The sequence below is a fragment of the Cebidichthys violaceus genome, unplaced genomic scaffold, assembly GCF_023349555.1.
Source record: "Cebidichthys violaceus isolate CVI_PGR_0920_01 unplaced genomic scaffold, fCebVio1.0.p SCAF_13, whole genome shotgun sequence".
Lineage (NCBI taxonomy): Eukaryota > Metazoa > Chordata > Actinopteri > Perciformes > Stichaeidae > Cebidichthys > Cebidichthys violaceus.
The window spans coordinates 9,756,872-9,771,956 of NW_027176296.1; the positions used below are offsets into that span (position 1 = coordinate 9,756,872).

The 15,085-nt window shown below is 38.5% G+C and overlaps 1 protein-coding gene across 1 annotated transcript in view; it reads right to left on the reverse strand.

Moving 5' to 3' along the window:
- Nucleotides 1-1,868: 1,868 nt before the first annotated feature.
- The window catches only part of LOC137870438 (glypican-5-like), a 60,417-nt gene continuing 47,200 nt past the window's right edge, over nucleotides 1,869-15,085 (reverse strand). Inside the window, exons 10-11 of the mRNA XM_068707697.1 lie at nucleotides 4,880-4,989; nucleotides 1,869-4,782 (exon numbers count right to left, since the gene is read on the reverse strand). Of these exons, the coding sequence (XP_068563798.1) occupies nucleotides 4,687-4,782; nucleotides 4,880-4,989 (206 nt within the window). The 3' untranslated portion in view covers nucleotides 1,869-4,686. The remainder of the gene's footprint in view (nucleotides 4,783-4,879; nucleotides 4,990-15,085) is intronic.

Here is a 15,085-nt window from a genome sequence, read left to right on the forward strand (position 1 = left end):
AATCACAATGCAGTATCACTGTGTGAGAACATTTTAGGAGACAGGGCTGATGCTGGGTGTGTAAAGAGGCAACTTTGCTAACTCAAAAGGTGATAATATTGACAGTGCTTGTAACTTGTTTCAGTTACCCGAACATTTAAAATCCGTAGTTGCTGGTTTTCCTGGAAACAATTAGTGGTTTAGAGCATAGAAGGGATGATTGGGAAACTATGGGTGTGTTAAGGATAGTTAGATGATTCAGGGCTCTCCTTTCACACAGAAACTAACTGATGTGTCAGCAAGACACTTGATCTCTGATTGCTTCAGCAGAGCTGCTCTATGTTGGCATAATAGACTGTGGATAAGGAGGCTGCCAACCACTGTGAAGCTGATCATCTTTCAGGGTTAAATAAGTCCTAAAAGCCTGATCCACAATTATTGCCACACCACTGCCTTACAGATTCCATCAGCAGTCATTGACATTCAAGTATTTTTTATTAACCCATGAAGCTTAAGAGAACAATTGGCTTTTCACAGTCACAATAAAGTAATTAAAAGATTTGAGCACCTGAGGGATAAGACATCCAATGTTGGCTTGTACAGTTTATTCTACTTAAAAAGGTAAAGGAAAGGTAAAAGAGCTTGTTCTTTAATCTTCCGTTGCAGTTCTTCAGTATAAAGAAGTACCGACACATAACTTGAACCAGAACTTGATTCGAGGAAATCAGAAAAAAAAAATTCATGGGCCCCTTTCCAGATTAATGGATGAAAAAAAAATGCTGTCTGGTGCAGGGTATACATTTCCTAATTTGACATTTACAGTTTTGTCATAGCCTTAAAAATCAATTATAAATCCAGCTGTGTTGTTTTGTGTCTTCCTGGGCAATCACCACACAGCTCTATAGCTTAGAAAGCCTCTGGTCATATTGTATAGCTTCAAACAGCTATAAAACCATGTGGAGCTGCAACATGTACACAATGAGTAATCTAATAATGTGTGTCTTGAAGGTGGCAAACCCTGGCGAGGATGGGAACATAAATATGATTTAAATAGCACACACCTCAATCCTAACCCTTGGGCAGGGATAAAATAATCAGAGGTCTGATTTCATTAGTGCTGGCGCAGAGGAAGGATATTGTTCAGCAGAGCAAAGCTCAACAGCTTGTTGAAACAACATCATGCAAATCTCCTGTCTCGCTCCTTATCTCTATCATGAACTCTGATGCATCCCTCTTCACCTCTCCTCCAGCCTGATGCCTACCTCTCAGTCTTTATGTTCTCACTGTATGTTCAGGGATGTGCAGAGTATACTGGTGAAGGATTGGTGCAAGTTTGCTTCCAAGTAGTTAATCAAAGCAGCACAGCAAAAAGACAAACCAACAACAATGATTACAAAAATTTAAGTATTACATTTAAATACATCTTGAAACTATTTTTTTTACACTGAAACAGAATGCATGGGTGGGACGAGATTGTGCCAACATCAGGATGAGTAATGGGAACACTCCTCCTTCTCACAGTCTTTCTCCTTCATGCTCCCTTTCTCTCTCTGTCTTCCTCTCTGTAGAAATTTGCATTCAATGATGTCTTTATTTCCCATCATCCCCTGGCAGGTTCCCTCTGCCAACCAAGCGATCTGTGCCAACTTCCTGACCATGCCAATCCAATCACAGTAATCTCTCAAAGGGCCAGAGGCCAGAGGCCAAAGAGCTGCAGCTGCGTTCCCATATATATGTACTAAGGCTGTGATAGCACCAAACTGCTATATGATTTAACCCATTTTAGCAACTCAGAAATTGTGGATGCTCTAATCGTAGAAGACACTGCAAAAACAACAGAAAAAAACTAATAAGTTTCCAAATTAAGTCTTTATTTTATTTCACAACCATATATTTAATGTATGAAGTATGAAAACTACATTTAGAGCAACACATTTTAATTTTAACCATACTGTTAACTCCAAGTGCACCACATATAAATAGAGGATCACTAATCCATGTCATATTTTATTTTCAATCAATTAAATATGTTTCATATTATCATTATTATCATTTACAAATCATGTTTGCCATTTTACACTTCATTTCAGTCCCATTTGTGGCTCATCTTACACTAAGACAGTTACAAAATGTATAAAAGACAAAGTCCAGTATTTATTTGAAAACAATTTATTACGGATGATATTAAGCTGAAGATTAATGACACAGCAGAGTAGTAGGACACAATGTATTACAGCAGGTTTATTTCTGTTTCACATGAGAGTCACTGTTTAATTCAAATTAAATTAGCACAGTGGTTTTCAGAGCGTGGGGAGATAAACCATACTGCTGTAGCTACCTGGCTGTTCATTGCATTCTGGTGTTCCTGCATACTGCTACAACAACATTAAGATTTCTACACAAAAAAAAAACTGTTAAACCATGATAAAGTACATTTAATTAAATCTCTTTGACAATGACATACAGCACAGCCCCCTCCGGCCCCCCCTATGGCACACCAGTGTGCCTCAACACACATGCTGAGACGCTTTATGACAACACAGTGCTGGAGGAACAACAGAAAGTCACTTCTATTCTTAATATGAAAAACATTTGCTTGGTCTTATATACAAACATGCACTAACAAGATTAGCACTTCATTCAATGCAAAGATTTCAACCTGCCATACGTTAAATGTGAGCATCCGCAGAATGACTTGTAACATCATATTATCAATTCAACCTTCACTTTCCAGGTGATTTCACTTGAATTATTACCGAAGAGAAATGTAAATGCTCATTATTTTATGATTTACAAATGTATAGGCAAATATAATAATATTTTTACATTTTCAAAACTCAAATATTTCTGGGAAGAGCCCATCCTGATTGAGAAACCATTTTATCTGTACAGTATGTGCAATGGTACGAGTTGGTGTTTTGTTTATGCAGGTCGCATAGCAAGAGCTGTGAAAGATGAAGGGGTGGGATTAAATCCAAAATCTCATCTCATTTGGGTATGACGTTTAAATATGAATCAAATAATAGTACACTTGTTTGACAAATATTGTTGTAAAAGCATCACGCTAGCTAACATGGTATTTGGGCTCACTGCCCAGATAACTCACACATGTAGGCTATCAATGTTATTTTTTATGTTGTCCCAACTGTCACAGTTCAGCAAAAGAATAGATTTATATGAGAATTCTGCGATATTCAAAGGACTATGTGATAAAATTATGAGCAGAAAGTCAGTTACAATCAGACAGAAATGCACAGTGTCCTTCAGCAGGTTCATTTGCTCCATTTTGAGTGTATTAATCACTATTCCAGTTGTCTGTACTACAGTGCAGTTTGGGGGGTTTGCGATTCAACAGAGAGGCGGGAAGACTTGAAACCCATAATTAACATGAATTATAGTTAATTCACATGTTTGGATCTGGGCTCAGCTGTACTCTGATCGCTCTCCTGATACACCTCTTGTCTACATTGAATACAGACACAAACTGATAACACATGTATCACACATGCCATAAATAGGCAATGTTTTGGTGGATGCCTTAAATATTATCAGACCAGTCAGCTTGGGAAATCACTGTGACAGTTCAGTGTTTGCACATGACAACAAGATGTGAAATTAGTCATTGTTCAGCCAGATGATTGTGTCTTGTTGCTCTTACATGTGGTCCATACTTAGTCTTCTCATGTATAAGGTGCATTTTATTGTTTATGATACTGTAACAGAGCTTTCTGCCGAGGATGGCTGGATGGAAGCTGTTACATCCCTCCCTCTTGTGCTTTTACAACTGCATGCTGTGCAGCTTGAGAAGGAAACAACCATAACTCAGTTTTCCCATAACTAATATAAAAGGTGTTATATTTGTAGAAATGTCAAGAAAACGTTTCCTAAGAGAGATCTCTACTACTAAAGAGTAATTTTTTGAGGAGTTAAAATGTTGAGCAAGTGCTACACAGTTAAATCTCTCAGCATACTTGCTGCAGAAATAAAAAAATTAAAAATCACCAGCTTGCATGAACAAACGTTTTGTTGTTTATGCGAAAAAACTGCCGGATGGGCTTTAAGCCGCACAGACGTACAGGCCAAACTGTCGAATTCTTCATTATGCTACATGGCCATCTGTAAATGGTCTAAACTCTAAAGTGTCGCATAATAGATTGTTTTGGCCATCGGGTGCTGAGTTCTCTTCAAAATGAATACGTCCTCACAAGTGTGCCTTCACTTACACTGCTGCTACAGTGAAGTCCTTCAGCTTAAACCATAGCTGTCATGGATCTTAGTCTCTGTGAGGGATACACAATGTCAAACTAAACAAAACACACCTTAACATCTAAGTCAATCTGTTCAATTCTATATTATTCTCTATTTACACATCAAGCCATTGTTATCTATAGAAAATCTTTATATAAATATATAATATAGATATATTTGTATTTACATCTCTTTTCAAAAAAGTCAGTAGTGCTGTGCAGTCTATCCTATCAGAGTTAAATACACGTAAACAAACACGTGTGGAGGTCAGTACAGGTAACATAGAAATGCATACAGTGCACCTGCAACTGTGATGAATCGACAGCTCGTCCCACCCAAAACAAAAACAATCAGAGTGGTTGACCTGTACTTACAGGAATTACAAATACTCAACTTCACCACAAAGCTCTCGTAGTTGTCTCTTAGTCTGTTTGTCTCTGTAAGACCGTCTCTCCGTGATCAGCGGTGTTCCCATAGCAACAGCAGTAGAAGCAGCAGGGTCGCTAGGGTCAGAGGTTCAATAGACAACGTGTGGGCTGAGCCTCGAACAACCACCTAACAGAGAACATGTAATGACGTTATATGACAAGAATAACAAGACGAGTAGAGGAAGGAGAGAATGGATGTGAAAGGAGAGACAGCCATGACCTACCTGTGGAGGTGAGAGGTGATGAGGAGGGACGAGGCGACGAGGAGGAGGAGGAGGAGCCATGTCCTTTGTTACTAGACTACGACCGCTGGACGAATCACCTGTCTGGTCACCTGAACAGATGCAGCGAAAGACAAAGTACATAACAGCATGAGTACACAAGTACTGTCCTATCAGATGAGCTTGCGTTCCCTTCATCAACACCGCCTGTCCTTGTTATTTAATGTTTTCATGAGACGTAATGATCCTGGAATATCCATGTTAGCCTCTCTCTCTCTTTAATTTACTGTAGCATTATTCATTTCTTATAATTAATTTAACTGGGTTTTTTTCTTGTTTTTTCATGTAATTTGGAATTTGGAATAGAAGAATAATTGATCTTATTTTTCCATTTACTTCTATTATCATTGATAAAGTGCTCTACAAATACATAATCCAAAATAAAGTATGTTTTATACCACATGAGGATAATATTGAACATAGGAAAAATGCAGAACTTCATTAATCTAGTTTTACAAGCAATCAGCCCATTTGATTGAAAATATCAATTAAATAAACCCAAACAAGTTTAGGGCTTTGCAATCATTTTGAAGAATCTAGTTTATCTAGTATCCCTATGAATAAATTAGTCTATACATCAACAGTCTTAGTCAAGATTTGTGGAAGTTCCTGGTTCTGTTTTTAGTCTCATGATTGCACAAAATCTTGCATTATTTATGGCTCTTTTTGTTGTTGTTTAGACCTGAAAGTTTTATGAATTTCAACCCACCCATCCATGTGTTGGCAGTACTCCAACATCTCGTGGGAGGAACTCAGGTAAATGAGGGGATTAGGATAGGAGGGAGTCAGACTGTGCTAGCGGCTAAATGCACACACACACACACACACACACACACACACACACACACACACACACACACACACACACACCTATCACCCAGAGACATTCTCAGACTCACCTGCTCTGTCACAAAAAACCCTCACAGCATGCTCTGTCCTGACACACACACACACACACACACACACACACACACACACACACACACACACACACACACACACACACACACACACACACACCTGCTTGGGCAGAAATCTGATTCTGTCTCTTACAATACACATTGTCCTGCAGTACAATAGACAAAGAGCCCCTTTCAGTCGCTGAGGAATGAGGTGAGTTGTTAATGTTCACACACTCACACAAATATTATATCTCATAATAATACAGACACGAAGAAGAGAAGGCAGGAAAACACCCTTACAAACACACACAAGCAGACACACACACACACAAACATCAGCACACACACTCTCACACACACACACACACACACACACACACACACACACACACACAGTGTTAGAAATTCAAACCATAGACATAGACACTCTTCTGGAAAGACAAAAATCTGTTTCAGAGACGCATGATATATTTTTGTTTTTGAGTGTCTGTGGTGATGATTCAAATGATTTACTCACAGCAGCATGTTTACCAATTAGGAATCTGTCCTTTCTTGTGTGCTCTCTTGACAGATAGATGCATGGAGCAATATGGGACCCTCGGCTCTTGGCTGTGCAAATATTTGTGTGTGTATATGCGTGTGTGTGCATGCGTGCATGTGGTGTGTGTGTGTGTGTGTCTGTGTGAACTGTTTTGTATGCATCTGCTTCCACCAGTACTGGAAACCTTTGTGTCACATTTGGTTTGAACTTGTTATGGAAACATAACGGCATAGCGTTATTATTGCTGTTACAATTCCTGCACAATATCTGCTACTTCTGTCATCATAGCTCTTAAGAAATTGGAATTATGTGAAAAACATCTTTTGCTCTTAATTAAAGAGAGCTGGTTTAGATGAAAAAATTAAATGTTGTTTTATTTGTTCCATAATTAGTCCAATCAAACAGTGCTTAACATTTTCATTAATAGTTTACACTGAAGAGCATTAGCAAGGTGAGTTAGTTACTCAGGATTAAATGCAAAATGATACTAAAACCTGTGATACAAAAAGATGCTTGAGGCAAAACGCACATTTAAGCCAACTGCTGTTGAAGAATGAAGATCCAGGTCTGTGTCATATGCAGTAGACTAAAGTAAATACAGAGGTAAAATGTGAATAACTAATTATACTTGCCAATATGCTACTTTACACCACTACATTTGTCTGACAGCTATATTTACTTTGTACATGAATATTTTACAAACAGAACTTAATTTCTACTTAAACATACAAAAAGGCTTTAATATAGTTACCTATCAGTATATAAAGTGCAATTTATATTAGCTCCACCTCAACCAACCACAATAAAACGTTACACGTTAAAGCATTAACAATAATTATTTTTCCAACTAAGAATTCAATTATTTCGTCAATACAGTTAAAAAAACAGTCAAAAAACGTCCAAATGCAGCAAATCAATTTTTGCTTAATACGTGGTGTATTGATTATCAAAGCACAATGGTACAATAAGGATAATTATTAGACTCATTGTCTTAAATCATTTCACTCAAACTTTCAAAGGCTGCTTTGCATGTGCAAGTTTGTGTGTGTGTGTGTGTGTGTGTTTGTTCTGAAAGCAGGTGGCAGAGCGCAGTCTCCTCCTACATGCCCTTCAGCATGTTTGTCTCTTAGCAACAATCAGAACATGTCACATGTTGGAGATTGCCAACAAATACGTCCACACACACACACACACACACAGACAGACACACACACACACACACACACACACACCTACACACAGCCAGAGATGAGTGATGAACAATGTCACTGGTCATATACTCATGGGGTAGTTTAACCTTTACTAGAATGAGTAATGAGTGTGTGTGTGTGTGTGTGTGTGTGTGTGTGTGTGTGTGTGTGTGTGTGTGTGTGTGTGTGTGTGTGTGTGTGGGTGGGTGTGTGTGCGTGATAAGAATGCAGGAGTGACATTTGGAGCATCAGGAAGTTGCAGTGGTAGATTGCAGACCCCAGGTCAGTGCAATTGCAGATCAGCCAAAAGTTTCAGCCTTCTTCATTGACATCCAACATGTGAGCAGCTTACCTCTCGATTCATGCGTAGTTTGCATCCTCAGAGGAGCTGAACTGACAGTTTACAAGGAAGGCCAACCATGTATTGCAATGGCTGAAGAGGAGCGCGACAGTGATACATCATCCACTCCAGTCCAAGCAATAAATGTGTCCTCTCCACCATTGACTTGTAATTTAGATACTTTTCAGATATAATAACATAAAAATGGAATTGGATTCAAGTGAGGCATCTGCCCAGGGATGACAGTAAGGGTTGAAAGCAGGTGGAGCAGAGTGATAAATTAGAGCTGTGGTGACCCAGTGGAAACAGACTGGCTGTCGAGCGCTCAGTGCATATCTCTCTCTCTCTCTCTCTCTCTCTCTCTCTCTCTCTCTCTCTCTCTCTCTCTCTCTCTCTCTCTCGTCAACATGCACATACACAGGTTTCTAAGGACTTGGAATCTGTCTTTTATTAAAACTATTATAGCAGGGATGTCCTTTCTTTTCACATGTTCAGATAATAAGCTTGTTTCTTCAGCAATGATTTTTCATGTTTAAGTTAAAATATTATAATAATAATATATTGTTCACAAAGATTAAATGTATACCTGCTGAGAAACTCATTAAAAGATATCCAACATGTTTTACAATGATTTTAATTGGTATGGCTCCACTAGTAACTTTGATTTTGATAAATAAATGCACGTTCTTCTGTGTCAAATATGAAAGAAGCAGCAATTCTTTGTTAAACTTTTTTTTTTTTTTTTTTTTACAATAGACACATTATAGCGATCTAATGCTGGTGTATTTGAAACAACCATTCATTTATCATTTGTGTTTTTTTTAATTTGATGATGTTTCTGCATAATAGAAGCTAAACATTCATCTTCCAAATGATTATCAGCCAAAATCACCATCCTGTGGGGCTTTAATCCATTATAATGTTCAGACATTAGCATCCTAGCCTCACCTTTAACAAATGTCTCAAAACATACATTCCAGAGAAGAAACCTCAGCATTACTGTGTTCAATTCCTTTCCTTTCATGCATTCCTACAGTCAGCCGTCTGAAACGAAGTCAGAGCCGCTGAATACACAGCTTCTTCCTAATAACAGCAGACAATACGGTGAGTGGGCTGCGTGTGTGTGTCCCCATAAACACTGTGTGTCACAGACATGTTAGTTATGCTTTCATCAGAATGATGTGTGTAAAGCAGAACTGAATCAATGCATTTTAATGTGTTAAACAAAGAAGATGAGGATTCATACTGTCTTGTCTTGACTCAGAAGGTAACCTCAGGTAGTTCAGGTATTTGTGTGTATGTTTGTCCATGTGTTAGAGAAATGAAAGGTTGTCAGGGATGCAGGATGAGTTGAATAGTTAACTGACAGCAAAGGTGAATATGTGTGTGTGTGTGTGTGTGTGTGTGTGTGTGTGAGTATGTGCATTAATGATCGTGTTTGATGTCAGATGCCTGTGGCGTATTGTACAGAACTGTCAATTAAGGCCCCAATTATGCCCAATCTTGCTGCTGCTCAATTTGTATGTATTCAACAGACATTCATTCTCTCACTCACTCACTCACTCACTCACTCACTCACTCACTCACTCACTCACTCACACACACACACACACACACACACACACACACACACACTATGCAGGGTGACCTTGAAAAGCGTCTGGATAGCTGGTGTGTGTAAGTGTGTAAATGTATCCCCAGCATTTCCAGCTGAATCAGTAATGAGCATTTCATTACTTCAGCCTCAGATCCCCAGGGAGGAAACACACACACACACACGCACACACACACACACACACACACACACACACACACACACACACACACACACAGCATGGTAAAAGGTAACTGTGGATTATACCCTCAGGAAGTACTTATCAGAATCAAATTATATAATGATAGCAAAATAAAAAAGCTGAGAGGGAAAGAAAGACGATGAAAGGAAAGACAGAAATAACAGTAGGCTATGTGATGTGAACATCATAGTAAATCCACAGTGGAAATATATCCAAATACCAATGACAGTGGCTACATGAGCACACAATGAGCCGTCCAAAAAACTGTACTGTAACTCCTAATATTCTCCACTTCTGTCATCTTGTTATTTATGGACTTAAAGAAATAGTATTATGATATTGGCCTGCTAGTCAACTTAATCATTTAGATGGGAATCTGTAGGTATTAGAATCATCAAATGTGTCCCTGGTGGGTAATTTGCCACAATGTTTTAAGCATTTTAGTCAGCTTATACTTTATTATACTGCATGATAGTGATGCTTCTTATCTCTTTTAGCAGCTCCAAGGCTGCACACAAAATAACTTATTTTAAAGGGATTACTCTGAGATGTTCAATCAGTCTAAAATGTACGTAAAATAAATGTTGGGTTTTACTTTGAAAGGCTCTTTGGTTTTTCCTTCCAACTGGTTGTCTAAAAAGGCGTTGTGTTTCCACTATACTCTAAATCTTCATTTAAACAAAAGGCTGCAGTCATGCTAACATATGGTGAGAGGCTTTTAACCTTATGGTGGCGCTAGAGGAAAAGTCAAGGGATCAGCGAAGTTATTAGGGTACATCTTCGGGTAACCATAATTGTCATGAATGTAGGAAGTCTCATGGCAATCCATCTGACAGAAATATTTCAGTATGGACCAAAGTGATGGACCAACCGACTGACCGACCTTTCCATCCCTCGAACCACGCTGCTTGCATGGTTAGTTACTTTGCGTTGATAGAAAAACAGGCATGTGTTGATGCATTATTTATGATAAAGGATCAATCAATACTCAGTTGCTCACCTGACATATGAATGCCCTTTTTTTTACACCCCTCACTGATGTACGTATATATATATAATTTAACCTAAAGAAAATGTTATGAATGTTACAGAAATGTCTTTTTACTTTGTAAACAGCTTAGTATACTGCATATTCAATTGACTCACTTCATTATCAAGTTAATCAACTGACTAATCACCCCCCCATGTGCGGTGACATAGTCTAAAATGTAATATCCATGTTAATGGCTAGTGCTTGTTTTCGTCAAACAGTTGACGGTTTGACTTGCAGAGAAGCATTTTCCCAAGGTCATACTCGCTGAGGTTAAACAGAGCCTCCAGTGGAATCATAAAACCTTTGGAAGAAACACGTAGGGAAAAAAATGAGCTGAAGATTGAATGCAGCAAGGGACTGTGATTGGAGGTAGATGAAAGGACGAAGACAGCAGAGGGATTGGTTGAAGGTTGTACATCAACACAGGCCAATGGGGCTGTTGTGTGCTGTTGTGTGCGGCATGTGAATGCTCATTTGAATACATGAGGAGTGAAGCTGGAGGTGCAGCCAGAGAAGGCGAGACAAAGCAAGAGCTTCTTTCAAAAGGTCAAGTGTGGGGATAACAGCATCACTGCGGAGAGGAGGACTAATAAACAAATGATATCTTATCAGATTTGCATGAACAAACTCAGTCAAGTGTAGAGACAAGCAGGGAGTCAGACAGAAACACAGGCAGGCAGGAAACAGGTAGATAGACAGGCATTCAGAGAGAGAACAGGAGATGAATATATAAGAATATAGTGATATGCTTGATAGAAGTTACGGGTATGTTGATATCCTGAGTGCAGAGAGTCAACCGTGGACGTAGCTATTCAGCAGATAACCTCTGATGTGCAGCATTTCATATAAAGTTCAATATTTGTATCTCTTTCGGGGTGAGTTGAACAAAAGAAAGAGCCTTAAGTCACTTTGAACGAGAGAGACAGCGAGAGCAAAGTGAATGTGTAATTCTTTAATGAGCCGCATCTCCTGCCCCGAGGATCTATCATTGTAACTCTACTGCTTATTAACCATCGCCACATGCTGAACACTCTCACGCACACACACATACACAGAGTATGTGAGCTCTATCATTGAGTTTCCTTTCTCCTGGCACCCGCTGTTACCCCCTATCGTCCCGTTGCGTATCTGCTCCTCCCTATCTCCTTCTTCTCCCACCCTTGATTTATCTTTGTGTGTGTGTCTTTATGTGGGTGTATGTGTGTGTACCAGTTCTACTCATATACCCCTAGCTGTGAAGTTTGGCCAACAAAAGCAAAATAAAACCAAAGAAACCGTAGACATTTCATTTAAATGCAATTGATTTACCAAATGCATTTTGGTGGAATTGCAATTGCTGCCTTGATTACTTCATTGGCAATGTTGTTTTACCATCCAGGAAACCTCTCACCTCCCAAAAGAGAGATATATTTTTGTAATTGTGTTATTGCTAACAAATCCATAAAAAAGACCAAAACCAACAATGTGTTAGTCCGTCTCTCACATTCTGACTTCCATAATCTGTCAGCTCCAAGCCCATTTGTTACTCACCTGGACCTCTTAAAAAACAGGATACAATTACTTCAACAACAAAAAAATCTATATAAATTCCCAAAGCTGCTAGCCACTGTTGCTTATCGCAAACATTTGACTATTTTCAGCCATATAGTGCAAGTCAGGGACGTGCGGTCATGAAAAGTAAAAAACAAATAATGATAAAATAAAATAAATATGAATATTTCTCAACTGATCTGTGCAATAAATGTAATTTCTGTATGATTCCAATCATTTCAAGCATTTCAAAATCGCTGAATTTGCGCATGTCCTATTCAAACAGAGAGGAAACACGTGAGGCAAGGCAGTGACGAGCTGTGCCTCACCTCAGATTGCAATCACTCACAAACTGGGTTGAGCGCGTGCCTTTTGCTGTCTCATTCCTGCACCCACTGTAATATTTGTAGACACTTTTATTATATGTCCTTTCTTTCCATAGCCCAGGTAATGTATTTCATGTCTGTGTAGAACATATTTAGTGTTGCTGATCTGACAGAAACCGCATTGAAAAAGCACAGAGGGGAGGCAAACACTACTCTGCCTCAATGAATGGGGCATGCGAGAGAGAGCCCACAGGTCGGGTTTATCGCGTCAAGCTGCACAGAGCAGATCGACCCAGACAGGAAGTCAGACACCGATAAGGGATAAAGCATCCGGTCATTTTTCAAAATAAAATGTAAAAATGTGGAGCCGGATCGCGGCGCACACGCTAACAGTGGAATCAAATATGTACCTTACCTATGTGTGTGTAAAGAATGCTGATATGAAATATGAAAAACAACCAGTAGTCAATGTCCAAGCTGCCAATTGAATGGTGATTCAAGCTACTCTATTGGGTTCATATATTTGTAGATCTGACTCTGAAAGAGTCAGTGCCTCAGCAGTCACGAGCCTCACTGCACGTCACTGGTGCTAGTAAATATGTGGGATTGACTGAAAATGAATTAAAGTGCCCATGTTCATTTTTATAAAAGGAAGATGCCAAAACAGTGTACCTCATTGATGTGATTAAAATAGTTATTGGTTGACAATGGAGTTCGAAGGACCAGAGGAATAACTAGGATCAAATCATTGCTGTTCTCAATTGGATTTGTTGACAATGGGCAGAATAACTCCACACATATTCTAAATTTTTAACCTGAAAAAAGGGAACGCATCCAGTCATGTGCTTTAAAAGCAGCCCTGACCTTTTCGGTGTGTAAGTAAGACCCTAACCACCATGCTTTAGTTTCCAGGAGCAGATATTTTAGGGTAAAAAAACTAGTTAGTGGTGAACATTTTGCTGCGGAAAGTTTGATTAAATGTGAAAATAATGCATTACAGGAAGAAAATGCTTCAGTCTGGATTTCCAGAGGAAAGCTGCTGTATCGGTGGGATACTGATTGCATTCATAGCATATTTTACACCCTCATGTTCTCCAGTGCATGCGTGGAAAAAGAAAGCACTTTCATTTTATTGCACTGATCAAACCAATCCAAAGGCTTGCTCTGGGAACTTTTATAGTCACGGGTGCAGATTCGGAGCCTCGCCAGGCCTTTTATTGTTCTTTCTGGCTCCCTTTAGACAGATGCTTACGAATGCAGATCGAACCGTCCTCAGGCAGAGGGGCAACATGGAAAACACTGGCCTTTCCCTTTAAGATGAAATGGCTTCTAAAAGCTTAGTGAGTGTGGCCCCAGGGAAGTGGGGGAGAGGCCAGAGGAGCAAGGCAGAGACGATGAAGGGAAGATACTTAGAGGAGGCAAGACAATAAATAGAAAATGGTTCAGCAATGTACAGTATCTAGTTGTATGTCCATTATTTAGGGCAGGATTATGATAAGAACCCAATACTGAGAGCATTTTAGCTGCAAATTAAACTATGCTTAACCAGATCCCAAGGCCCTGTTACACAAAGGAGGAAACAAGGCTACAGAAAGCACAATGCAAAAGTACAATAGCCTATGTTGCTTGGCCAAGAGAGATGGCACACAATCTGCCACACCTCTCTTCCTCTATCTCTTCATCTCTCTCTCTCTTTCTCTCTTTCTTCATTGCCATCAAATAAGGACCCATGGGAGGACAGACCACCTGGTAACCATGGTTACAGGGATTGAGTACCCCAATGCGAGTACACATTCACATTCTCTTACACACACACAAAAACCTCCTGCACTTGGTAAAGATACAAAGAGCTCCTACATATATACATATATATATTTATATATATATACATATATGTATATATATATACATATATGTATATATATATATGTATATATATATATATATATATATATATATGTATATATATATGTATATATATATATGTATATATATATATATATATATATGTATATATACATATATATATACATATATATATACATATATATATATATATATATATATATATATATACATATATATATATACATATATATATACATATATATATATATATATATATATGTATATATATATATATATATATATATATATATATATATATACATATATATATACATATATATATATACATATATATATACATATATATATATATATATATATATATATATATAAAGAGAGAGAGAGAGAGAGAGAGAGAGAGAGAGAGAGAGAGAGAGAGAGAGAGAGAGAGAGAGAATGAATCTGTGAGATATAAAGTCTTGGAAGGCATTTGCTTTCCAGACTTTACGGACATTAGTGGTTGCAATGTGACTCATGGACAACTGGAGGTTTTATTATCCACCACCACATTCCAGTTTAAAGCATAGCAATTGTAATGACGCAGAATTTCATTTGTTACAGAGAAGAGAAGAGAAGACAAGCT